At 45.7% G+C, this 25,015-nt stretch overlaps 1 protein-coding gene across 1 annotated transcript; it reads right to left on the bottom strand.

Moving 5' to 3' along the window:
• Nucleotides 1-2,038: 2,038 nt before the first annotated feature.
• mapk13 (mitogen-activated protein kinase 13) lies at nt 2,039-20,034 on the bottom strand. Its single transcript, XM_018742116.2, has 12 exons — nt 19,847-20,034; nt 14,602-14,731; nt 14,250-14,308; nt 13,252-13,357; nt 12,359-12,388; nt 9,283-9,330; nt 9,056-9,170; nt 6,693-6,764; nt 6,391-6,470; nt 5,264-5,342; nt 3,061-3,234; nt 2,039-2,715 (listed from the first exon to the last, which is right to left on the bottom strand). Exons 1-12 carry the CDS (start codon nt 19,963-19,965, stop codon nt 2,633-2,635), a joined length of 1,095 nt encoding a protein of 364 aa, XP_018597632.1. The 5' UTR covers nt 19,966-20,034; the 3' UTR covers nt 2,039-2,632.
• Nucleotides 20,035-25,015: the final 4,981 nt, after the last annotated feature.

A 25,015-nucleotide genomic window follows, 5' to 3' on the forward strand; every position in this document is an offset into this window, starting at 1 on the left:
TCAAAGCACTAGTTACATTTTACCTTGCTAAAGTGCTCTGGCATTTCCACAGTACAGCTGCACACTTGTAACACTCGCATCACATGTACAGAGCAGATTGTGAAAGCAACAGAGCAGAGATGCTACTTTAATAGAAAATGCATAAATAATGAAGCATGCTTAACAGCAGTCTTAATTCACTTTTAATGCCTTATTTTGTTTGTGAATCACATTTGAATTAATTGTTGCTTCTTTTCTGGTGTACCATAATAGAGCTTTATGAAATGTTTTGAATTTTTAAGTGGTAGGCTTGTGCTACCAGCAGAAATTCAGTAACTACCTGAATTAACTGTTTTTTGCTATACACAGCAAAAACAACATTCAGCGACCACCAAATTTCATGTGAAAACAAATGTGCACTGCAAATGTGCACTTTCTCAAAATTGTCAGGAACTATGATAGATATATTTGAAGGCAAGCAGATGATCAGAAGACATTCAACCTGTTTGCTACCTATTGGAGTCTAAAGCCATCTAAGGTGATTCATTGTATCATCCTGAAGACTGTAAAATGGCTAAAAGTTAAAGTCATCAAAAAATTAGTAAATAATACTAAAGGTCCTTAATGAATGGTCTAACATTATTATAACTGTGAAGTGAAAATTTGATAAATTTGTTTGGGCTGGACAAAAAACATCAATAACAATGTATTTACTGGACCATTGCAGCAATTCTTGATACATCTATGTATGTTTGTTATACAGTGTTGTATTAAAAGTATTTCCCCATTCCATTTTTCTCAGTTGTTGCAGCCTTTTGACATTAAATTTTCAGATCTTTTCTCACCTTTAGTACATTTACATTGTCATTTAGCAGATGCTTTTGTCCAAAGCGACGTACATCTCAGCGAAAGTACAATTTATGTATTAAGTAGTATATGAATGGTGGGTCAGAGAGAAAAATAAAAGCAGTACTATTTTTATGGCATTACTGTGGAAGACAATGCACTGTACAGCCATAGGTATGGAAAAAGTAATTGCCCCCATTTGTAATTACCATCATTAAAAGAGTAGAGTGAATTCAGGCCTCATTTGCACCAGCTGTCTCCAATATAATTAGAAGTGCCAACACCTTTTCACAAGCAAAACATAATCATTAATGATCTCATAATGAACCCAAGATCAATATCCAAGTTACTGCTCAAGGTAATGATTCCACACTAAGAAAACCATTGCTTACTAAAAAGAACATGAAATCTCAACAGTTCAAATTTACCATGATGTCTTAACACTTCTACAAGGATGTTTGGTGGATCAAAAGTGGAAGTTTTGGGACAACATGGGCCTCGTTATGTCTGGTGAAAACCATATATGGAATTTCAGAGTAACAACCTTGTACCAAGAGTCAAGCACAGTGGTGGCAGTGTGATGCTCTGGGGGTGTTTTGCTGCCACAGGACCTGGATGCTCAGCCATCATTGAAGAAACAATCAGTTCTTCGTCTCAGAAAATTCTGAAGGATAATGTCAGGCCATCAATCTTGCGAGTTAATGCTGAAGCAGAATTTAGTAGTGTAGTAAGGAAATACACAAATCAGCATCAGATTGCCTGGAAAAAAAACAATTATGGTTAGAGAATGGTCTAGTCACAGTCCTTACCTGAATCAGATTGAGATGTGGTATAACATTAAGAGAGTTGTTCATGCTGGAATGCCTGCAGATGTTGAAACCTGGTAAAAAGCTACAAGAACTGTTTAACTGCAGTTAATATAGCTAAAGTCGGTGCAGCCAGTTACTGACAATGAATGCACAATTATTTTGCAGCAATAACTGCAATGATATTTCATTTTGTTCCCCACCAAGGAAATGACACATCAATACTCACTTTTTTTCCTCCAAGGCACCATTCACAAACTACAACTGACAAAAAGATTTGATTTGATAAAACTGAATGAAAAAGCTGTTAACAGAACTGGAAAGGAAAAGCAAAAATGCTTTTTCACAGCAGTGTATGTAAATGCTGGATTAACTGGCATTTGCAAGCAATAGTAATAAGACAACTGCAGCCATAGAAAAAGCATAGCACTGCAAGATTAACAAATTAAAGATGTTTTTTTGATATTTGAAATATATGCAAAGGATGACATACAGGTATGGTAGAAAACTGAATAACTGTATTGAGACTGTGGTGATCGCCTGTTCGTCAATGAGTAAAGTTGTCAAGTTTCTTTCTGCTACAGGAGATCTTGAACATAATTTTGTAGAAAAATTAAAACAGCTCTCTGATGAAGCATTTCAACATGATTTTATTAAAAAAGGTCACTTTTTGGTGTGCATACATAAAACCATAAAACCACATTTTTTTTTAAAGACCCACATAGTGTGCTGCACCACTTCAGAGCTCATATTACTCTTCTCTGGAGTCCAAATTCACCACTCTACATTTTCAGGACACAGTGAAATAAAATGCAGATGACTAACAAACAAAGGAATTACTCAGAATAGATTTCTTTTTTGTTTTAAAGTCTTGATGGCATGTGTGTGTGTGCGCAATTTTTTTGTCAGTTTCTACACCTGAGTTGCTTTTTTGCAGCTGAGGATGAATTGGCATTGTTTTGTGTAGTGATTAAGTTTGATATCGCCATGACATTACAGTATTATGACATTGTCAGTGTATTCCTCCTCTTCGAGTCTCGTCGGGGAAATGGAACAAAGCTCTTGACTTCTTTGAAGGATAACCCTGTAGAGCATTTAAGAGAAAAAAAAAAGCCACCGGGCATATAAAAGCACTGCACAGCAGATCAAAGCCAAACACAAGAAAATGTAAAGCAAAGTAGTTCTCTTGTGTAGACATTTACAGAGGTCCAGTGCAGAGCCCTTCTGATTTTAGCATACATTTCCATTTACACCAGATTCAGAACTGAAAAAGAGTCATAAATATGGAACAACCTCGATGAAGTAAATAATTGGCTGAAAATTCAACACTGGACAAAATAATGTGAAAAGTCCAATAATAAAGATATAAGCAAATCAACACGTGGCCAATCAACAGTGGATCAACTGGGCAGCAATAGGATGCACTTACTCTTCCAGTCCTCTAGAGGCAGTGTGGCATTGTCATGGCTGTCATCATAAGGTGCTGCATCGGGGAAGTCTTCTGGGTCCCGGAGGCCATCGAAGTACGGGTGCGCTAGAGCTCCCTCTGCTGTTAAGCGACCCTCCCCATCCAAGACCAGCATCTTCTCCAGAAGATTGACCGCTGATAGTGTAAAAAAGCTCACATGCATTAACTCATAATTATGCTCACATTATCGTGTTATAATCATTCATCTATTGAACTTTAGTAATGTGAGCTGCACCGTTCTCTTTCTCCAAATGATTAATCTAGTGTGCTGTTTGTATGTGGGAGCAGCTAGTTATGTAGTGGTTAGAGCCACTGCTGCTTTCGGAGCCAACCAAAGATTGCAGGATTGCATCCCACCTCCAGCTGCAGTACCCTTGAGCAGGGTACTTACCCTAAATTCTTCCACTAAAATTGCCCAGCTGTGTAAAGGGGACTTAATTCAGTGTCAGCTAAAGGAATAAATATACATGTATGACAACTTCCTTGTCATTGAACTGAAGACACACAAGCGTTGGACTGAAATGAAATGAACAACACACCCTGTTATCAAAGTTACCTGAAATATTAGACATTTAGGGCAGTCACATTCATCACGTTCAAGGCCATAGAGTTGTGCACAAAAAATTGCTGGTTTTGGGAATGTTCTCTTGTGCATTCCAAAAAATCTACCACACCTCATTGTCTTTGCTAAAATATCCCGCTGTGTAAATGGGTAAAAGATACTCTGGTTAAAAGCATCTGTCAAGCAACATGATAACAATTTACATTTTAATGCCAGCTATTGTGCTCTATATTATATCTTATAAAAATCTACAAAAGCTTTGCTGCCAAAACCTTTAGAATTTTAGAAACACTGGAAGCTCACCCTTATCTGAGTAATAATATAGCCCCCCCACACCCACCACTGCTTCAGCGAAGAAAATCTTTATCTTCAATTAACAGCAGAGCCAGCAAGCATCGCAGTAGGCTGCTGTTGCCATGGAAACTGGCCGCATAAGGACACTCTGCCTTTGACTAGAGCGGCAAACCTTCAGCATGCACAATAAAAGGCTACAAAGACAGGTAACAAAGCGTTTCAAAGACCCACGGCCTCTAAGTCAGAGGTTCTTAACCTTTTTGGGCCCTTTCATAATCTGAAGAAGCTAAGGATTCCTCTTAGAAATATGTCCATAAATACACCGGGCCAAAATATGCACTCAGTTTATTGCACTGAAACTAAATTACACAAACACAGAATTATGTCAAAGATAGTAGAACCATAGTAATTTTTAATGTGCAGCTTTTATTTAGACTCATTTTCGAAGTGAGCCGGCAACTCATGGACCTCTGAAAGCTCCTCCACGGAACACCAATCAATCCACAGAACCCAGGTTAAGAATCCCTGCTCTAAGGTACAACTTATCTGGTATCAGTGTGCTGGATCGTTGGTAAAAACACAAACAAAAGACTAATCAGAAAAGCAGACTTGAAAATATCTGCAATATTTTCTGTGACCTTTTGACCCCCAACCCAAGCAGGCACAGGCTGGGTGGCACAGTGGCACAGCGGGTAGTGCTGTCTCACAGCACCTGGGTAGTGTGAGAGGATGTGGGTTCAATCCCTACTCAGTCTGTGTGGAGTTTGCATGTTCTCCCCGTGTCTGCGTGGGTTTCCTCCCACAGTCCAAAGACATGCTGTTCAGGTTCATCCATAGTGTGTGAGTGACAGAGAGAGCGTGTTCCACTGATGTATGGATGAGTGATCCAGTGTAAGTAGTGCATCTAGCAGTGTAAGTCACCTTGGTGAATAAGGTGTGCAGGCTGGTAACACTACATAGAGTTCATTGGACGTTGCTTTGGAGAAAAGTGTCTGCTAAATGTAAATGCAACGGGAATTTGCCTAAAGAGAGTCAATTTAGGACGAAGGACAGCATGTACCCAAGTAACATGCCTCAAACTACTGCACACTACATACGATAGTGGTGCTAAGAGCACTCATTTACAGTTTGAACCACTGCATCCCTGGAAATGTCCTGCAAGGTACATGATCAGATCAAAGTGTTCCAGTGAGGTGTCTGAAACTGTAAGGCAAGTTGCACAAACTGCCAAGTTTAGAGAATGAGATGCAGATGCGTACGAGGAAGACGGTGGGCAAAAGGAAGTGATGGGTGTGCCGTGACACTCACCCTGTGCGCTGGCCCGGGGGAACACAGTCGCAAAGTCCTTGCGCGGGTAGTGAGGGAGGGAGAGGACGTAGCTGCGCGCCTGCTCCCAAAGAGGCAGAGAAACCCCGTCACATCTCCTCTTACATATCTGAACATTACACAGTGAATCCTGAATAAAAATGTGCAATTTCGAACGGCAATGGGGGAAAAACAGGGAATAATTTCAGAAATTTAAAAAAATGAGTGCTCAAGTCATGAAGGAAGCCAAGGAGGTGGACAAAGGTGATGGTTTGCAACTGTACTAAGGGAAGGAAAACCACAAAGTCTCAAACCAAAGACATACAGGGGGAAATCAATCGACCTCTGGGGGTCCAAGTAAGAGCAGCTGCCTCCCCCTCATGGGCATCCCATCCCATGTACCATGTCATAAGGGACACGGCATCATTCTCACCATCACTGTTTTCGCCATGTAACCATCTTTTCACTTTCTTCTCTTGCCTTGTATCATCTGCTCCCCTTGCTTTACATTATTCATATTTTAGTCATTTCTTACTGTGCTCTCCAGCCTAAGTCACCTTTGCCAGCCAGCATGAGCTTAAGTGCTTTGTTAACCTAAGTGCACCCAAAATTGATCTTGACTTTGTGACTCCATTCCACCTGTTGGTAACACTTCTACACTAAGGAACTGCTCCTGCAGATGTTGCACAAAGTTGTGGACGTGAGCCAAGAAGACAGCGAGAGCACATGTAATGTGCTCCCTACACACAGAGGGCTCTGACCGTGGAGACCAAAAGTAGTCTGCAGGCTTCAGAGCAACGTGGTAGTTACAGTATCTTCGGGACCCCCACCCGCATACTGGGCTAAGAGTACTGCTGCAGTGTACCTGCTGAAAGGTGCACCGCTCGGTCACGTTCATACCGAGGATTCGTAATGTTGCGCTTCAGCTGAGTCATTTCACAGCAAGAGCTTCCTCACCTGAAGGGATCAATGACTCGCAGCCCGCAGCCCCAACAAGGTAACCCTTTCCGACTTACTACATTTTGATTGATGTTGGTAGTAACATGCAAAACACACACATAACGTGTGAGCTGAGGCTGGAGTATGTGATTGTTCTGCAGTACTGTGGGCTGTCCTGACAGCGATCGTACCTCCTGACTGTCCAGTTTTTTAATGAAGTCTGGTCCCGGTACACCAGTGGTCTTCATTATCTGAGTCAGCTGGTCCATATCTGAAGGTCAGGCTTGAGGGTAGGAAGTCACCAAAGCTGAAAGTGTTTTACTCGAGGATACAAACCTGTGCAGCTCATTTATAGGGCACACTGAGAACATTACTTTGGGGGAAAAAACTGTGACTGTACTTGCCAGTCACTTAGCAGGCAGACTGGGAATCGATGGCTGCCAGCAGCATTAAGTGACAAGACCATAAACGTACAAGGATGAATGAAGGATACAGTCTTTTCCTTTGAAGAGCGTTTTCCCGTTAACCATTTCTCCCATGATGCAGCCAACAGACCAGATGTCCACTAAGCAGGAGAGAAGGTCAATCACAACGAGCGCTTTTGTCGTTTGCCACGATGATGTTAACAAAGCACACTAAAGTCACATCAGCAGACAGCAGCTGATCAGGAATTTAAAAAGACAAATGATTAAAATCAAAGTTAAATATCTTCATTCTTGTTTCCTATAATGACCATTTCTAAGGATAAAACATGTCTGAGATGTGACAAGAAGATATACAGTATTTCTAGACAAGAATATAACAGTCAGTATCCTATTCATACTCTGATCACATTACACATATTTATCTTCATCTCACACAAAAAATAATGAATGGCACTGGAAATGGAAGTGTTCTGCTCCAAAACTGATCTTGCTTGCTTTGCTGAAGGATCTGAAGTGTTATTAACACTTTAATACATTTGTATGAATGCGAAGAGTGACTGAAACTTGCTGTGGACTGAGAATTTCCAGAAGCAGTGAGTTAAGCTGTGGTTCACTGCTGAAATGTGCGAAGTTATCGATGCGTTATTTTACTGTTCCCAATATAATCAATAATTCAATCTGTTAACTTTATTCTTTCTAGCCTAAATGTTCTGTCACTTTTCTCCTGTGAAGAGTGCGTCTTTTCCTTTCCTTTTTTAGTTTTCTGTGTGATGTACACCCATCCCTCTCATACGGGGTTAATCTGTTCAGTGAAATCAACCCAATAGGCAAATTCCAGTAGTGATGGGGTCAAATTTCCAAACTGGTTCTGGACAAAAAAAAAAAAGTCTCTTGAAATGAATGAAAATATAAATGTATTTTTCTGAATTACAATGATAGCACCAAAATATTACATTTTGTTGCAAGAAAATGGATTTTTATGGTAATATTTTCATTAGTTCATAATCAGTAACCATTTGTTCAATGGAGGGTTGCAGCATCTGGATTTTAATAATGTTTTCAAAACAACTGAAGATCTGTTTTATGCTGGGGTAACCCAGTACTAACACTGGCATAAAGTGGTCTCTTTTTAAAGCCTCTTTTATTCTCTTTTTCTCTTATTTATAGATCACTGTGTTTTAAGAATGCTGCTGTTGTAACCTATTCCTGGTCCTTTTGTGTTTTCAACAAACTTCTTTCACATCATTTTTTGATAAAGTGCTTCACAGGTGAGTGCTCCGTTTTCCTTTTCTGAATTAAAAACATGTTGTTAATAAAAGAGTCCTTTTCTGTAGTAGGTGCACAACACGGAGTGTGTTTTACCTGCCAGTTAAACACTCTCTTTTACTCAATTGTGATGGTGAGCGCAGAGTTTGATGTAAACAGTGTTACAAACACAAGAGCAGACACATGGAAGCTGTTTTAAGTGGTGCACTTTTAATGGTTCAACTTTCTTTTTATCGAGTTGCCCTTCACACAAGCCTGAAAGCTGCACAGTACCTGCACTGTACACAGAGTGACTTCTATTGGTTAAACAACACAATATGGATAAGTGGCTTTCTTTTAGTAATCATTTTTATTGTCCTCACTTATTATGATTGTTTCTCTGACTGAACTCTCTTGTACCACTGTCCAAGGAATCCTGAAAGCTGCACAGGAACTGCGTTACACCGGGACTGAATTGTTTCTTTTAAAAACCTGCCAGTGGCTGAAGTAACATACCAAGGTGATGGGGGGGTTTATAGCGTCTCTTCTCCCACTCTTGTTAGGGAAGTTAAATGGCCACTTGGGTAAAATGCTGTTGTACTGAATAACAAGCCATTTACTATTGTAGCGATTTTCCAACGTATGAGACCCCATTAAATGAGGGCCGACAGAACTGTTTGGAGGTGGCAGTTTTTCAGCACAGCACATCAACACAGAATTCTAAATAGGCAGGAAACCGAGTGGCGCACACACACACACACACACGAGTTTCAAAATCAAAAAGACTTTCGACTCTGGATCCAGTGTGGTGAAACAATCTCCCCCTCTCACTCAGAACTGCCGAATGTCTCTCAACATTCAAGAAGGGTCTTAAAACGCATCTCTTTCCGTCTCATTTCTCCCCCGATTTCCCATGTGCTCCATGAACATGTATCTGTTTGTTACATTTAATAAAAAAAACCCTACTCTACCCTCCACTCATGTAATTTACACTGGTTTGTACGGGGGCATGTGACCAATTAATTGTCCTCTAGAATCACGTGTCCGCATCCAAATCTCTCCTGTTGATACAATGCATTTTTTGTCTTGTTCTCTGACGTGTACCTCGCTTTGGAGGAAAGTGTCTGCTAAATGGATGAATGTAAAATGTAAAAGTAATAAATGTGAAAGGTCACGGTTCTCTTGCCAGTCTGGGTGTAGTGCATCCAGTTCAGAATGACCTCGGGGGCTCGGTACCAGCGGGTCACAACATAGCCTGTCATCTCAGGCTCGGCGTGCCGGGCCAAACCAAAATCCAGGATCTGAGTGAACACAAGTGGGGGGTGGGGTCCATGTTAGTATCCCCCCTTGCTCTTGTCAAAGCACCCGCTACAGCAGAAAGAAGTCAGTACAGAGCTGACGGGCTGCACCTACTTTTAGTTCACAATCCTGATTCACGGCCAGGTTTCCCGGCTTGAGGTCCTGTGAGAGAGAAGCAGCGGAATTGCATAAAGGACACCGGCAAGAGAAATGCTCAGGTCAGATTTCCATTTGCTGTGTACGTCAAGCTGTGGATCTGTCTCTGGCTAAACCGTCACACGTGTCGCATCGCTCCACTCCAAAGAGAACTAGCTGTGGGGCAAGAGCAGAAATGTCCAAGCGTGGCTAAGCTGCACTGCCCATACTGTGTTCTGCTGGGCTTTTGCTCTGTGCTTCAGGGCTCTTTACAGGTTGGAGAAAACCTGCAGTCAGGTCGCAGCACTATGAGAAGACACTCAACAGCTGACTTGGACTTCTGGCCAAAGTGTTGTTGGTTTCAAGTCTCAGGAAAAGCCGTCCAGTTGTACTCGAGCAACACACTTTGCAAGCTATGGAAGCTCCTGCAGGTGCAAGTCACCTTCTGAGCAGCTACAGTGGATAAATAAACAGAGGAATAAACTGCACGCTAGGAAGCCTGTTTCACAAACTGAGGAACGCAGCCACGGGAAGAGTCACTGGAGCCAGGTCTCAACAAGCTGGGGCAATAACTTATTGAATCATCTTCCCAGGTCCCTGCCCTGCCCCTCTCAGGACTGAACTGGCATCTTGTAAGTGAAATGGGTACAGAAAATGATGCGGTGGGATCCACCCCCCTCGCCTTACACCCAGGAAACCCAGAGAGGGCCTGCAGCCCAGTCTCGCAGGGCACGTGACAGTTCACAGGCTGCGTTCCAGGCCCTCCGCCCCACTGCACTGCCTCGGTGCTACCCATCTCAGCGACATACACAAACTGGAGAGACCTGTCACGTTGTGAACGCAGCACTCAGCACCTGTTTGACAAAATAACAGGAGGCAAGAGCTCACTGGTGTGATGCAACTAGACACTTAGATCTTTAATCTGCTTTGAACTTCTTCAAAATGACGATGAATAATTCCAGTGAAACATTCTAATGGTTTCGGTTTAATTTTCCATATTGGCCCTTGACGTAGGACAAGGTTCTTCATGTTTCCATATATTGCGACATCTTCCCCAATGAGACACGAGTGTCGTTTGCTCTATTTTTTCCCCTTTATCCTTGTGTATTCACTCCTGCAAAAGTTACGGTTACTCTCTTTTGGAAGTAAGTCAGACACAAGTCATGCTTCAAACATGTACAAAGTTAAATATTAAGTGTTGAGTGAGTTGGTTCCTACTATGGGCAGTCCTCAGGTTACAAATGTCCAACTTACGTACAACCCGTAGTTACAAACCACCTCCTTACTGACCAGAAGTTAATTTTTTTGTCAACCTTAAGTAACAATCAAAAAAAAAAAGAAAAAAAAAAAAAAAAAAAAAAAACTTTATGATTAAGCCTATTTTGTTAAAAATTCAAGTTACATACAATGGTTTGTAATAACAAAGAGGTGCTACTTTGCGACGCGCATTAAAACATTGCGCGTATACAGCGGTTCATCGGCTCGTGGGCGCGTGAGCCCAAGGTAGGACAAAGACTTCCTTCTTTTCAGTCAGACCATGTTGCTGTTAACAGTGTCTCGTGTGTTAATGTATTTGGCTTCAATGTTTTTGTTTTTACCCTCCAAACCATTGCATCAAAGCATACATGTGACGTAAGTGATGGTGATGCATCCAAAAAAAGGAAAATGATCACGAGTGAAACTAAAGTGGAAATAATAAAGCAATCGGAAAAAGGTGAAACACCAACAGACACTGGAAAAGCAAACATTAAAGTTTCTTTAATGTTTTGTACGCGCGCGCACACACTCAGAGAGCACTTGGATATAAAACATTTCTAAACCTCTTCCAATTTGCAGAATCTCACTGGAGACAAGCATCTCCTCTGTGTTCTCAAACCCACCTCGCACTGCTCTTCCAAGTCCTCCCCCAGTCTTCCCCAGTCCCGTTTCACGTCACTTTGATAACGAACTCCCAGCTTGTCCCTCGACTACAATTTAGGATCCTCGCCTCTGTTCGCTTCGCCGATCGACCGACCATGAACACATCTAGTCCTTTGATTCTGAATAAACGATCCTGCACTTGGGTCCAGCCTCCTCCGTGTCCTCTGTTCATCATAACAGTAGTAACATTTATTATTATTATTATTATTATTATTATCATCATCTCTTTCTACGTCTCTCTTTATTAGAAATACTGTAGTTATGTTTATTACATCATTTCATTGTATTATTATTATTACTGTATAGTTGTATTAAAGATGTTTTGGTGTATCCAGAAGTGTTTCTTTAATGTTTTTTTATGGATGGAAAGGTACACAATATATGATTTACTAAGTCAAACATTTGACAAACTGACATTAGATATCCACCATACGTAAGTGTTCCGACTTATGTTAAAATCCGACTTAAAGATGGACTGAGGACACGGAACTCGTTCGTAATTCAGGGGCTGCCTGTTATTGGAATTTGAACTGGGTCCTTTGAATCCAAGGCAACAGCTCTAACCACTGATCACCTGCTGTCTCCTATTACATTTATTCAATTAGCTGATGCTTCAAAGTGACTTAGTGTTAAGCTACTTGCAAGGATTTACCCATCTGTAGAGTAAGGAAATTTTTACTGGAACAAATAAGGGCAAGTACCTTGCTCAAGGGTACTACAACTGGAGGCGAGATTTAAACAACGTTGAGATACCCACCATACCTAACTGTTCCGACTTGCATCAAAATCCAACTTAAAGACAGATTGAGGAACAAAACTAGTTCATAATTCGGGAACTGCCTGTACTTAAGATCAGCTCTTACATTTTACCAGATATTTACTATTTCATCAATGTTTTGGCACTAGTTCTATGAACTGCACTAAGTTATGCTGGCACTAATGTGCCTTTACATATTCTTTCCTGTCTTTTTGCAGCGAACGTTGCAGTCACTGTTAGTTTGAACGCTCAATTTTTACGCCATGCTCCCCGACACTGCTTTATGGGTTCCCGACCCAGCACTCTACAGTCCTTCCCAGAGAGTGTGAACTGAACTGTGTGTGTGCGGGAGCTCCTGAAGACGACCGGTTCTCTTACCCTGTGAATGATACCTGCACTGTGGATGTACTGTTGAGAGAGAGAGCAGAACAAGAAAAAGAAATTAGTAAGCACATACAAAGTGCACTGCTCTGACATCTTTTATGTCATTACATTTTGTCACTTTTCACACACACCGCTTGTTTCTGAATGAGTGTATCACTTAAGGTCTATCTTGGTCTCAGATTCAAATTCAAAGGCAGCAGCTCTAACCACTAAGCCGCCTACTGCCTGCTTGACCCTGCTCATGTTGGTTGGATGACACTTGTGGACCTCAATTTTCAAACAGTGCCACAGATTCTCAGTGGAACTGAGGTTAGGACTTTGACTGGGCCACCGTAAGACATTCACCTTTTTGTTTTTGAGCTTTTCAGTGTTGCTTTGGTCATGTACTTGGGATCACTGTCCTGCTGAAAGGTGAGCTTTCTCGAAAGCTTCAGGTTCTCAGCAGACTGAAGCAGGTTCTCTTGCAAAATTTCTCTTGTGTCCCCCTTCCATGTGCAACCCTGGTACCCGGCAGTGCGGGGTTTGCATACAGCAGGGTGGTGGTACTCTCAAAACCACAACCCTCTTAAAGCATGTCTGGAGTTTACCGGAAAGAATCTGGTAAATCATCGAGCCAGATGTGATGTGGAAAAGGTTTTGTGGTCATCTGAGACCAAGCTGGAGCTTTTCGGCAAAAATTCTCAGTGGAACTGAGGTTAGGACGGGCGTGAGCTTAACACTGCCCATCGCTAAAGAAAACTAAGGGTGTGAATAGTTTTGCAAGGCACAGTATGTCCTCAACGGCTCTGGTGACCCAATAAAGTGTCAGCTTCTCTGCACCTGCCATCCACAGTACTTTACTCTGATGGGAACATGGTGTAGATGCTGTGGGCCTGCAGCACACCAACCTTGAGTCCACATAGGATCTGGTAGACAAGGAATTGCAGCCGGTCTTCAGACAGCAGACCACGCACCTTGGACAAGTCTGTGTACATGTAGGGCATCACCAGGTAACTGGGGGCAGAGACAGGGCTTTTTGTTTCATATTCCTTCATTACTTAGAAATAATAGCAGTGACTGCCGTATTTATGAAAAACAGAAATTCAACTATACATATCGGCAAGATGTTTGCAAACATGTTACAGAGCAGGGAAAGTGATATTTTCCACTGAGCATCGTGAAACAAAACTAAAACTAAACAATGTTTTCGCTTCCCACCGCAAAAAACTGATGTTACACATGAGTGTGGCCAGCAGCAGAACAAAGGTGGACTTACTCCAATGCAGAGACCGCAGAGGAAGACAAGAATTGACAAAAGAAAGCCTTGTTTCCTCTGAAGACCTAGAATGTGAATCTAGCCTACAACTATTTACCCATTTATACAGTTGGGTAATTTTACTGGAGCAATTTAGGCTAAGTGTCTTGCTTAAGGGTACTACAGCTGGAGAGGAATTTGAACCTGCCACCTTCAGATGTGAAGGCATGAGCACTAACCACTACAATACCAGCTACTCCAACGGTAGTATGCGCCATCAACACACTTTCCTGAACTGCTGCAATAAAAATAAAACAGCATAAATGGAGAGAAAGTTGCTTTGAACAAAAGTATCAGCTAAATGAAGAAACAAGAAACTCCAATTTCCGTTAAAGTCGTGCCCAGTGAACTGTCTGAAATGGTTGAAAGTCATGCGAATAAGAAAATCTGGCACTATACACTCGAGTCCATGTGCATACACTGTCCAGCGTCACTCTGTCATCTTTTCCACACCTGTCCATGGTGACGTAGGCTTTTGGGTTTAAGAAAGTACTCTGTCTAGCTAGTGCAGTAGTGCTCCCAGTTATTGCAATGTGCCACAATGACGAACGAGTAAGGAGCCAGTCCACGGGCACATGGCAGCTTACTCACAAGTCCTGGAAGTCCTCCAGTCGGCACGCGGCAGTGAACACGTCCAGCAGTCCGATGACCTGGGAGTGGGACGAGCCCCAGGAGAGGCACGAAGGGGTGCAAGAAGGGAGGCACAGAGGTGGTGGGGTGGGGAGAGGAGGATGGAGGAGAGAAAGAAAGGACAGGATGGTGGTGGGGGGTGGGGGGGAGGTGAGTTAAGTGGCCAGGAGACAAAAGGAGGAGAGGGGAGGCGTGTTAGGACCTGTGCATGTCTGTCTCGCAGCAGCAGAGGCGTAAAACATCACACAGAACGGTGGGCAGGCAGCTGTGCATTCCCAGCAGACTCAATCGGCTCACACGCACACTGACTCACATTGTCGTGCTTCATGTGCTTGAGCAGCCGCAGCTCACGGTATGCCCTCTTGGCGAAGATCTCCGACTGGAAGGGCCGGTGCAGCTTCTTGATGGCCACCTGCTCTTTGGTCCTTTCATTGATGGCTGAACTGCAGGGGGTTGGAGAGGGACACGAGGTGGGTGGTCAGTATCACCATGTGCAGAGGGGGGGACCACTGGGTTGTTTGCTTTGGCTGAGGCCACCTCCCACAGGCCATAAGAATTACTCAAACATTTAAGTTTTGCCCTGGAAAGGTTCACAAACACCAGCATGGGGGCCGTAAGTGAAGACCAGGTCGTCTAAATGGCTCCAGTACAATTACCCTCCTCTACATGAATACAAGCCACTTAAGCAGAAAAGCATGTGAACACAACTCAAGTTTATTTACCGTTTAAAATAAAAAGTATGTGCAGTGTGGCGCAGTAGAGCAGCAGGTTCAAATATAGTTCGGTCTATGTGGAGTTTGCATGCATTTCCTCCAGGGTCTCTGGTTTCCTCCCACAGTCCAAAGACATGCAGTGAACTAGTGACTCTAAACTCTGTGTGTGCATGTGTGATTATCCTGCTGTGAGCCGTGTCCCATCCAGGGTACCCAAAATTCCCTCTGTATCACTGCCATGCAGCATTGGACAAGCAAATATTTCAAACAGAAAAAATAGTATTCATAATAATATAATTAAATATTTGTATAATATTGTATATATACAATGGGGTGCGGTGGCGCAGTGGGTTGGACCGCAGTCCTGCTCTCCAGTGGGTCTGGGGTTCAAGTCCCGCTTGGGGTGCCTTGCGGCGGACTGGCGTCCCGTCCTGGGTGTGTCCCCTTCCCCCTCCGGCCTTACGCCCTGTGTTGCCGGGTAGGCTCCGGTTCCCCGCGACCCTGTATGGGACAAGCGGTTCTGAAAATGTGTGTGTGTGTGTGTGTGTGTATATATACACAGTACTTATGTAAAAGTTTTAGGCACTTGGTTAGGGAAAAAGCTGTAAAGTGAGAATGCTTCCAAAAATAATGCTCTTAAGTAATAAACTTCCTACAAAGCTTAGTAACCATCCATCAGCAACAACCGTTTGTCCCGAGCAGGGTCGTGCCAAGTCTGGGGTTCGAGTTCTGCTCGGGGTGCCTTGCGATGGACTGGCGTCCCATCCTGGGTGTGTCCCCTTCCCCTCCAGCCTTGTGCCCTGTGTTGTCGGGTGAGGCTCTGGTGCACTGCGACCCCGCTTGGGATAAGCGGTTTCAGACTGTGTGCGTGTGTGTGTGTACTTACTTTCTTTAATGACATACAAAACCCTTAGTGTAATACTGTAACTTTTCTGCAAAAGGAATGCTTGGAAATCTAAAATATGCTCGTTCCCATTGACACTGATGCAGAAGACTAAATAACTGTCTAAAACAAATTTTTTTGTGAAACATCTAAGTGCCTAAGTCTTTTGCACAGTACTGTGCGCGTGTGTGTATATATATATATATAAAATATTTGTATTTAAAAAATATTTACATTAAAGTACCCTGAAAAAATACATTTAAAAATCTAAAATGTCTTGCATGTAAACTTGCCCCTGCATGAGACAGGAGGGTGGGGGGCAGTCTGGTGGGGCAGGAAGTGAAGAGCGAGGTGTCAAAGGTGGGGGGAAGGGAAGCGGCAGCGTTAAAGGTCACCGACTCCTTGCAAAGGTGAGCGCTGCTGCTTGGGGCTTCCTTGGGCGTCCATCCTTATCCCTTTGTTCAGCATTTACCGTATTTACTGAATTGCCTGTCATCTTTTCTGTGACACCTTTGGTCCTTTCATTTCGGGCGCATCCACAGTTTTATGCGGCGCATTAAAAACAAAGCAGGACAGACGGATGCGAAGGACTTTACACCAGAGGTGAACTCCATTGTGTCTTTTAGACTCTCAATAGCGGAGTGAGCAGCAGGTCCGAGGGGGTCCTCTCCACTTCTGAGTAATGCATTTATCTTAAAAATGTGCTTTTAAAATCACAACCCTCTGGTTATTCACAAGAAACCATCAGGGGCAGCTGGTAGCGTACTTGTTAGAGCTGCTGCCTTTAGACCCAAAGGTCACAGGTTCAAATCCCACCTCCAGCTATAGTATCATTTAGCTAGGTACTTAACATAAATTGCTCCAGTTTAAAAAAAAAAAAAAAAATTACCTAGCCATATGAATAAGTAAATAGTTGTGAGTCATATAGGAGAAAAGCATCAGACAAATGTAACATGTCATGTGCACTGCTCTTTGCTGTACAGGAACAAGAGAACATGACCTGCTAACTTCAAGTGCTGGTTAATAGGATGGAGAGCTTTTCATACATTCTGATGATTCTGCTGTATGTTGAGGGAAAAATTAGTTGAAACAGCAGAGGATTTATTTTTACTATTTTAAATTAAGTGCTTTGATGACAGCATGAACCCTTGCGGGTCTCGAACCTTTCAATGTTTCAGTCATAAGTCCAGGTGCTGCATCGCTGTGCTACTTCACAAACTGACAAAGTTTAAAGTTAAAAGAAATGTTAACAAGTAAAACTTTACCAGTAAATAAATCAAGGAATGCCTATATTATTAACCTTTCAATTGCGCAGATAACAACGAAAACTGAAAGTGACCGAAGGCTAATAAACGGTGCACGCGATAATGCAATGAATCGGTCAACTATTAGGACTGATTGGGACACTGGAGAAAAGATTTTTCTTTTTATTATCAGCTATTTTAAATTAGTTTTCATTTTAATGGTGTTTCAAATTATTTAATCATCTTTTGTAATTAAGTTTTATAGGGAATCGCTTAACATTGTTACGTCACTTTGGAGAAAATGAATAAAGAAGGGCAGCTGGTACTGTAGTGGTTAGAGCTGCTGCCTTTGAACACAAAGGTCACAGGTTTGAATCCCACCTCCAGTTGTAGTACTTTCAGGCAAGGTACTTATGCCAAATTGCCCCAGTAAAATTACTAGCTGTACTGTAATTTGTATTGGAGAAAAGTGTCAGCTAAATGAATAAATGTAAACACATACAAATAAATTATAGTCAATATTGAATTTACCTTGTAAATATTTTCACAGACTGAAGGACCTCTTGTCCCAAACACACAGCCCACGGTTACCATAAAGCCGCCACCCTCGGCCATAACCCGTTCAAATGCTGCACAGCCAGTAAAAAAGCTGGTAACACCTGGTCTCGTGTCAGCTAGTAAGGTAGCGTGCTCACCCCAAACAGGCCTGGACAAGGAAGGAACCGCTTGGTGCTGCGGCCTAGGGGATCGCCGTATGGAGCCTCCTCTCCCATAATGTCTGCCACGGGGAGCGAGTGTTTACACTTCACAACGCTTGCTTACATTTAAGGAACCAAGCCAAGGTGCGCTTTCACTACACAGCTATTATAGATTTTTCTTTTAGCTCATCCTTCTATATAAGGTGTCCAACAAGTGATGTACGAATATTATAGCAGCCTCAGATCTCATGTAGCAGAGTCCGGTAGAATAAAGAAAGTCGTTACAATGAAAACATAAACAGACACGCATCGCTTAACGACAGTGATACATTCTGACAAATGCGTTGTTAGGCGATTTCGTCATTGTGTGAAGATCACAGAGTGTACTTATACAAACCTAGATGGCGTAGCCTCGATCATAGTGTACATATACAAACGTAGAGGATGTAGCCGCGATCATATATAGAATCATTTTACGTGAGGAAAGAGTGTGTTACGGCTTTGTGCAGCAGACCAAATGTTAGATTTCAAGTACAGCTGTGGATGAGGTTGTGAATTCAGATGAACATCTCAAGTTACGAGTGCCGTTACTAAAGTTCATAACCTCGAATAGTATGGAATATGATTCCCGGGGGCAGAGTAGCTGTATTATTACATCACACACACACACACACACACACACACACACACACACACACACACACACACACAGAGAGTCCTTGCATGAACGCTGCCAGAAATGTTTACTGACTATGCGGGGCACCTTACAAGCTCCTGCACGGCAGCAGGACAAAAGAAACGGAAGTGAAGGCGCTCTTGCTGGGAAAGGGGTGTCAGAGTACGTCTGCTCTGCGAGGAGGAGGAGGAGCAAGAGGGGGAGCAGGAGGAGGAGGTGTTGCCGGACGCCCGCTGCTGACAACACTTTGGAGAAGCATGCATGATGAGGCGTGCACCATGGCCCAAGTTTACTGCACTCAGCCACTCAGTGCACCAGGAATTTGGGAAACATCTCAGACATCTGTGTGTTGCAGTTACGGCGCTGGACAATCCACAGCACCGCCACGATCAAGGTTACTGCAGCAGGGGTGGGCTTTGAACCCCGGACCCTCTGCGGCAAGGTGATGACCCTAAACCCCGCAGCAGCTGCCGCCCTGCTCCTCTCACCGCTGCATGGGATTTGGCCCAAACAGAGCGATTACATGACACTCTGGTAAATTCCGGTATGTAACAAACACACACGAGTTGCACGTGCTGCACACAGTTCGGGAAAATGGACATTTTTTACCGTGCAGGTGTGTTAATCGGCTCCCCCAGCTCGGCTGCTACAGCACGCCTAGTGGGCATTTCCGCGCCGAAGACGTTTACAGAGGACAATCGGTGACGTATCCATGGAAACAACACATTTGTGTAAAGGATGCTTTACCCACACTCATCCTGCCCAAAATGCAGTTAATCCACTCATCATCAATGAGCTTTTGAACTTTACTAAGGTTTCCAGAGAGCAGTAGACCTTCATGCTGCTTGTACTGGCAGAGATGCACTAAAAGGAAGCTCTTATTGCTGAAACAGAGATTAGTTTTGAGCCCCCTTTTACTATGGTACAGTACACTTCATCTGTTCACTGAAAACACGCACAGTTACATCATGCTTCAGTTGCCAAAATGCATGAAAAGTGTGTCTGGGGTACAACTTACTTTACTGGGAGGTGAAATACTGTACTACGAGAGTTACGCCACTGCCCTGGCTGGGATGCCCACATGCAAATCACACACAGTATTATGTAAGGCCACGCGCGTGGAAAATGTGCTCAGAAGTTTGCCTGATGCGCACTGTCGCACTTCTCTCCCTGCATTCGTTCCCTCGCACTCACACACACACACTGATATGTCACTCTTTTCACTCCCTCACTCACACACTCTCTCGCTCACTCCCACGCGCGCTGACAGCAGCGCGAGAAGCGCGCGCGCGAGCGAACGCGAGCCGAGAGACGGAGAGAGAGAAAAAGACGAGGCTCGCTCACCACACGGAACCGTACGCGCCCGTTCCGACCTGCTTGAGACACAGGTACTTGTCGGGCACTTCCCACAGCGTGCTGTTGATCTCCTCGCGGCGGAAGTGCGTCTCGGCGCGGCCCTCCATTTGCGCTCCCGCGTCGCAAACGCAGCACTAAACTAAGGCGAAAGTGAGAGAAACATGAGGCGCGCACAGCACAGCACAGCCCCCGCGCGGACAGCCCAGAACGTCCCCGTCACGTTGCCGCCGCGCTCGTTCTGTGTGGCGCTGCCGCGCGCTTCGCGCTCCTCGCTCTCTCTTTCCCCTCGCTAGCCCTCGGGCTCCAACAGCTGCGTGACGTCACCGGCCTCCCACTCTCGTGGCGGCCGAGGCGTGCAGGAACATGAAGGCGTCCGCGAGGCGAGGCGAGGCGCTGCACCGGTTTCCGCTGCCTGCTGTTGCACCTAGAGCTCGTCCTTTTACTGAGCTCAGTACCTCGTTTTACCGTGTTGAAGCACGTTCACACCGACTCACACAGCTGAGCTGTGTCATTTTCACTGAATCCCTCCGTGGAAAGTACCTTCCTCAGGGTTGCCGCGGCATCAGTGGGGTTCGAATGTGGCGCCTTCTGGGAGGCCGTGCACCAAGCGCTGGCTCAAGGTGGCGAGCAGGACTCCCACTGTCACTCTGAAGAGACTGTGTTTGTGCAGAGCGTTGTGAAAAACACACCTGCACATGTGTCGCTTTCACTTTTCACCTGTTGGGCACCACGTTAGGGTTAGTGCTCACAGGAGCCTTATTTGTCCCCAGTTTCGGCGTATAACTGACACGAGTAACACCGCTTTGTGTCATTATTTGTCATGATCGTCCTTTCCTCACAACTGACTCTGCCCAACTACTTGTCCAGGCCATGGTGACATCCCGTCTGGATACTGCAACTTTCTCCTGTCTGGCCTTCATGCTACTGCCATCAAAGCTCTACAGTTGATACAGAACGCTGCTGCATGAGTTGCGTTTGACTTGCCAAAGTGTTCCCATGTCTCTCCTCTACTCGTCTCTCTGCGCTGGCTTCCTATAGCTGCCCAGATCGCATTTAATACTCTGGTTATGGCCTACAAATGCATCAGTAAAATTACTCACAGTTATCTACAAAACTTGATCATCCGCTACACCCCAACCAGACTGCTACGCTCTTCTACTTCTGCCCGCTTGGTGGTCCCATGCGCGAAAGGTAAAGCACGAAGCTTCTCGGCTCTGGCTCTGTTGTGGTGGAACGAGTTCCCCCTCTGATTCAGAACTGCTGAATCTCTGTCCACATTTAAAAAAAGGATCTTAAAACTCACCTCTTCCAGACTCACTTCGCCCATCATCTCTTATGTTCATGTATGGTATAAATGCACTATAACTTCAAGATCATGCCTGGATACCCCTCCACGAACCGCCACCTTAACGTGGTGGAGGGGTTTGAGTGCCTGCATGATCTCAGGAGCTATGTTGCCTGGGGCTATATGCCCCTAGTAGGGTCTCCCAAGGCAAACAGGTCCTGGGTGACAGACGAGACAAAGCGCGGTTCAGAATTCCCTTATGATTATTAAATCAAGGATCTCGTTCACCCTGCCCAGTATGGGGTCACCAGGGCCCCACCCTGGAACCAGGCCTCGGGGGGGGGGGGGGCTCGCATGCAAGCGCCTGGTGGCCAGGTCTATGCCCACGGGGCCTGGCCGGGCTCAGCCTGAAGCCAAGACGTGGAGCCGCTTTTCGGTGGGCTCACCACCTGCCGGAGAGGCCGTAAGAGGCCGGTGCGTTGTGATTTGGGCGGTGGTCGGGGCCGAGTGCCTGGCCGACCCAAACCTCGGGCGCCGACTTTGGCTTTTGGGAATCGAATGTCACCTCACTGACGGGGAAGGAGCCTGAGCTAGTGCAGGAGGTTGAGAGATACCGTCTGGATATAGACGGGCTCACTTCCACTCACAGCTTGGGTTCTGGAACCACTCTTCTCGACCAAGGGTGGACTCTCCACTATTCTGGCGTTGCCCAGGGTGAGAGGCGGCAGGCGGATATGGGCTTATTAATAGCCCCCCAGTTCAGTCGCCATGTGTTGGAGTCTACCCCGGTGAACGAGAGGGTCGTCTCCCTGCGCCTTCGGGTCAGGGAACGGTCTCTCACTATCATTTGTGCTTATGCGCCTAGCGGCAGTGTAGAGTACCTGGCCTTTTTAGAGTCCCTGGGGGGCGTGCTGGAAAGCGCTCCCACTGGGGACTCTGTCGTTCTACTGGGGGACTTTAACACCCACGTGGGCAGCGACAGTGACACCTGGAGGGGCGTGATTGGGAGGAACGGCCTCCCTGATCTGAACCCGAGTGGTGAGTTGTTATTGGATTTCTGTGCTAGTCACGGTTTGTCCATAACGAACACCATGTTCATGCATAAGGGTGTCCATCAGTGCACTTGGCACCAGGACACCCTAGGTCGGAGGTCGATGATCGACTTTGTAGTTGTTTCTTCTGATCTTCGGCCATATGTCTTGGACACTCGGGTGAAGAGAGGGGCTGAGCTGTCAACTGATCACCACCTGGTGGTGAGTTGAATTCGATGGCGGGGGAAAAAGCTGGACAGACCTGACAGGTCCAAACGCATAGTGAGGGTCTGTTGGGAACGTTTGGCGGAAGCCCCTGTCAGAGAGGTCTTCAACTCCCACCTCCGACAGAGCTTCAACCAGGTCCCAAGGGAGACTGGGGACATTGAGTCTGAATGGACTATGTTCCACACCTCCATTGTCGGGGCAGCGGTTCGGAGCTGCGGCCATAAAGTCTCCGGCGCCTGTCGCGGCGGCAATCCCCAAACATGGTGGTGGACACCGGAGGTAAGGGATGCCGTCAAGCTGAAGAAGGAGTTCTATCGGGCCTGGCTGGCTCATGGGACTCCTGAAGCAGCTGACAGGTACCGGCAGGCCAGACGGAATGCGGCTCTGGCAGTCGCCGAGGCAAAAACTCGGGCCTGGGAGGAGGAAGACTTTCGGTCGGCCTCAAAGAGATTCTGGCAAACGTCCGGCGACTCAGAAGGGGGAAGCAGTGTTCCACCAACACTGTTTACAGTGGAAGTGGTGCACTGCTGACCTCAACTGAGGATGTCCTTGGGCGGTGGAAGGAGTATTTTGAGGATCTCCTCAATCCCTCCGACACGCCTTCCGTAGAGGAAGCTGAGGCCGGGGACTCGGAGGGGGACTCATCCATTACCCTGGCTGAAGTTGCTGAGGTAGTCAAAAAACTCCTCGGTGGCAAGGCTCCGGGGGTGGATGAGATCCGCCCCGAGTTTCTCAAGTCTCTGGATGTTGTGGGGCTGTCTTGGCTGACACGCCTCTGCAGCATTGCGTGGAGTTCGGGGACGGTGCCTCTGGACTAGCAGACCGGGGTGGTGGTCCCTCTTTTTAAAAAGGGGGACTGGAGATTGTGTTCCAACTATAGGGGGATCACACTTCTTAGCCCCCCTGGGAAAGTCTATGCCGGGGTACTGGAGAGGAGAATCCGACCGATAGTCGAACCTCGGCTCCAGGAGGAGCAATGCGGTTTTCGCCCTGGCCGTGGAACACTGGACCAGCTCTATACCCTCACTAGGGTGCTGGAGGGTTCGTGGGAGTTTGCCCAACCAGTCCATATGTGTTTTGTGGACCTGGAGAAGGCATTCGACCATGTCCCTTGTGGAATCCTGTGGGAGGTACTTCGGGATTATGGGGTTCGGAGCTCACTGCTACGGGCTGTTCGTTACCTGTATGACCGGAGCAGGAGTTTGGTTCGCACTGCCAGCAGTAAGTCAGACCTGTTCCCGGTGCATGTTGGACTCCACCAGGGCTGCCCTTTGTCACCGATTCTGTTCATTATCTTCATGGACAGAATTTCTAGGCGCAGCCAGGGAACGGAGGGTGTCTGTTTTGGTGGCGGATCTCGTCTCTGCTTTTTGCGGGCGATGTGGTCCTGTTGGCTTCATCGAATCAAGACTTACAGCGTGCACTGGAGAGGTTTGCAGCCGAGTGCGAAGCGGCGGGGATGAGAATCAGCACCTCCAAATCCGAGGCCATGGTTCTCAGTTGGAAAAAGGTGGATTGCCCCCTCTGGGTTAGGGGGGAGTTGCTCCCTCAAGTGGAGGAGTTTAAGTATCTCGGGGTCTTGTTCACGACTGAGGGAAAAATGGAGCGGCAGGTTGACAGACGGATCGGTGCGGCGTCCGCAGTAATGCGATCATTGTACCGGTCTGTTGTGGTGAAGAGGGAGCTGAGTCGTAAGGCGAAGCTCTCAATTTACCGGTCGATCTACGTTCCTACCCTCACCTATGGTCATGAACTCTGGATCATGACCGAAAGAATGAGATCGCGGATACAAGCGGCAGAAATGAGTTTCCTCCGCAGAGTGGCTGGGCGCACCCTTAGGGATAGGGTGAGGAGCTCAGTCACCCGGGAGGAGCTCAGAGTAGAGCCGCTGCTCCTCCGCATCGAGAGGAGCCAGTTGAGGTGGCTCGGGTATCTGTTCCGGATGCCTCCTGGACGCCTCCCTGGGGAGGTGTTCCGGGCATGTCCCACTGGGAGGAGGCCTCGGGGCAGACCCAGGACACGTTGGAGAGACTACATCTCCCAGCTGGCCTGGGAACGTCTTGGGGTTCCCCCAGAGGAGCTGGAGAAGGTTTGCGGGGAGAGGGAAGTCTGGGGGGCTCTGCTTAGACTACTGCCCCCGCGACCCGGTCCCGGATAAGCGGAGGAAGATGGATGGATGGATGGATCATGCCTGGATAAACTTTTACACAGCTACTCCTGTACAGTAACGTAAATGTTTATATGTATCTCAACAAAAAAAATTACTAGGAAGGTGATCAGGAATTGTGGATATTCGGAAAAAGTTTTGTGCAGCTACTCGTGATGAACATTGGTTCATATGGTGGAAAGTAACTAACTGTACTTAAGAATCACACGTCTGCATCTAAGTGTCTCTTTTTGCCAATGTAATGAACACATTGTATTTTCTATGAGATGTGCGTTGCTTTGGAGAAAAGCGTCTGATAGATGAAGAAATGTAAATGTAAATTATCCCCCCCAGTAAATAGGCCTACCCAAGAAGCTGTTGCCCCACTGGCTCAGTACTCTGCAGGTGACACAATAAGCGTTACATTGAGAAAAATACAATGATTACTGTCCAGCCACAGTACTATC

This window comes from Scleropages formosus, chromosome 25 (assembly GCF_900964775.1).
Source record: "Scleropages formosus chromosome 25, fSclFor1.1, whole genome shotgun sequence".
Lineage (NCBI taxonomy): Eukaryota > Metazoa > Chordata > Actinopteri > Osteoglossiformes > Osteoglossidae > Scleropages > Scleropages formosus.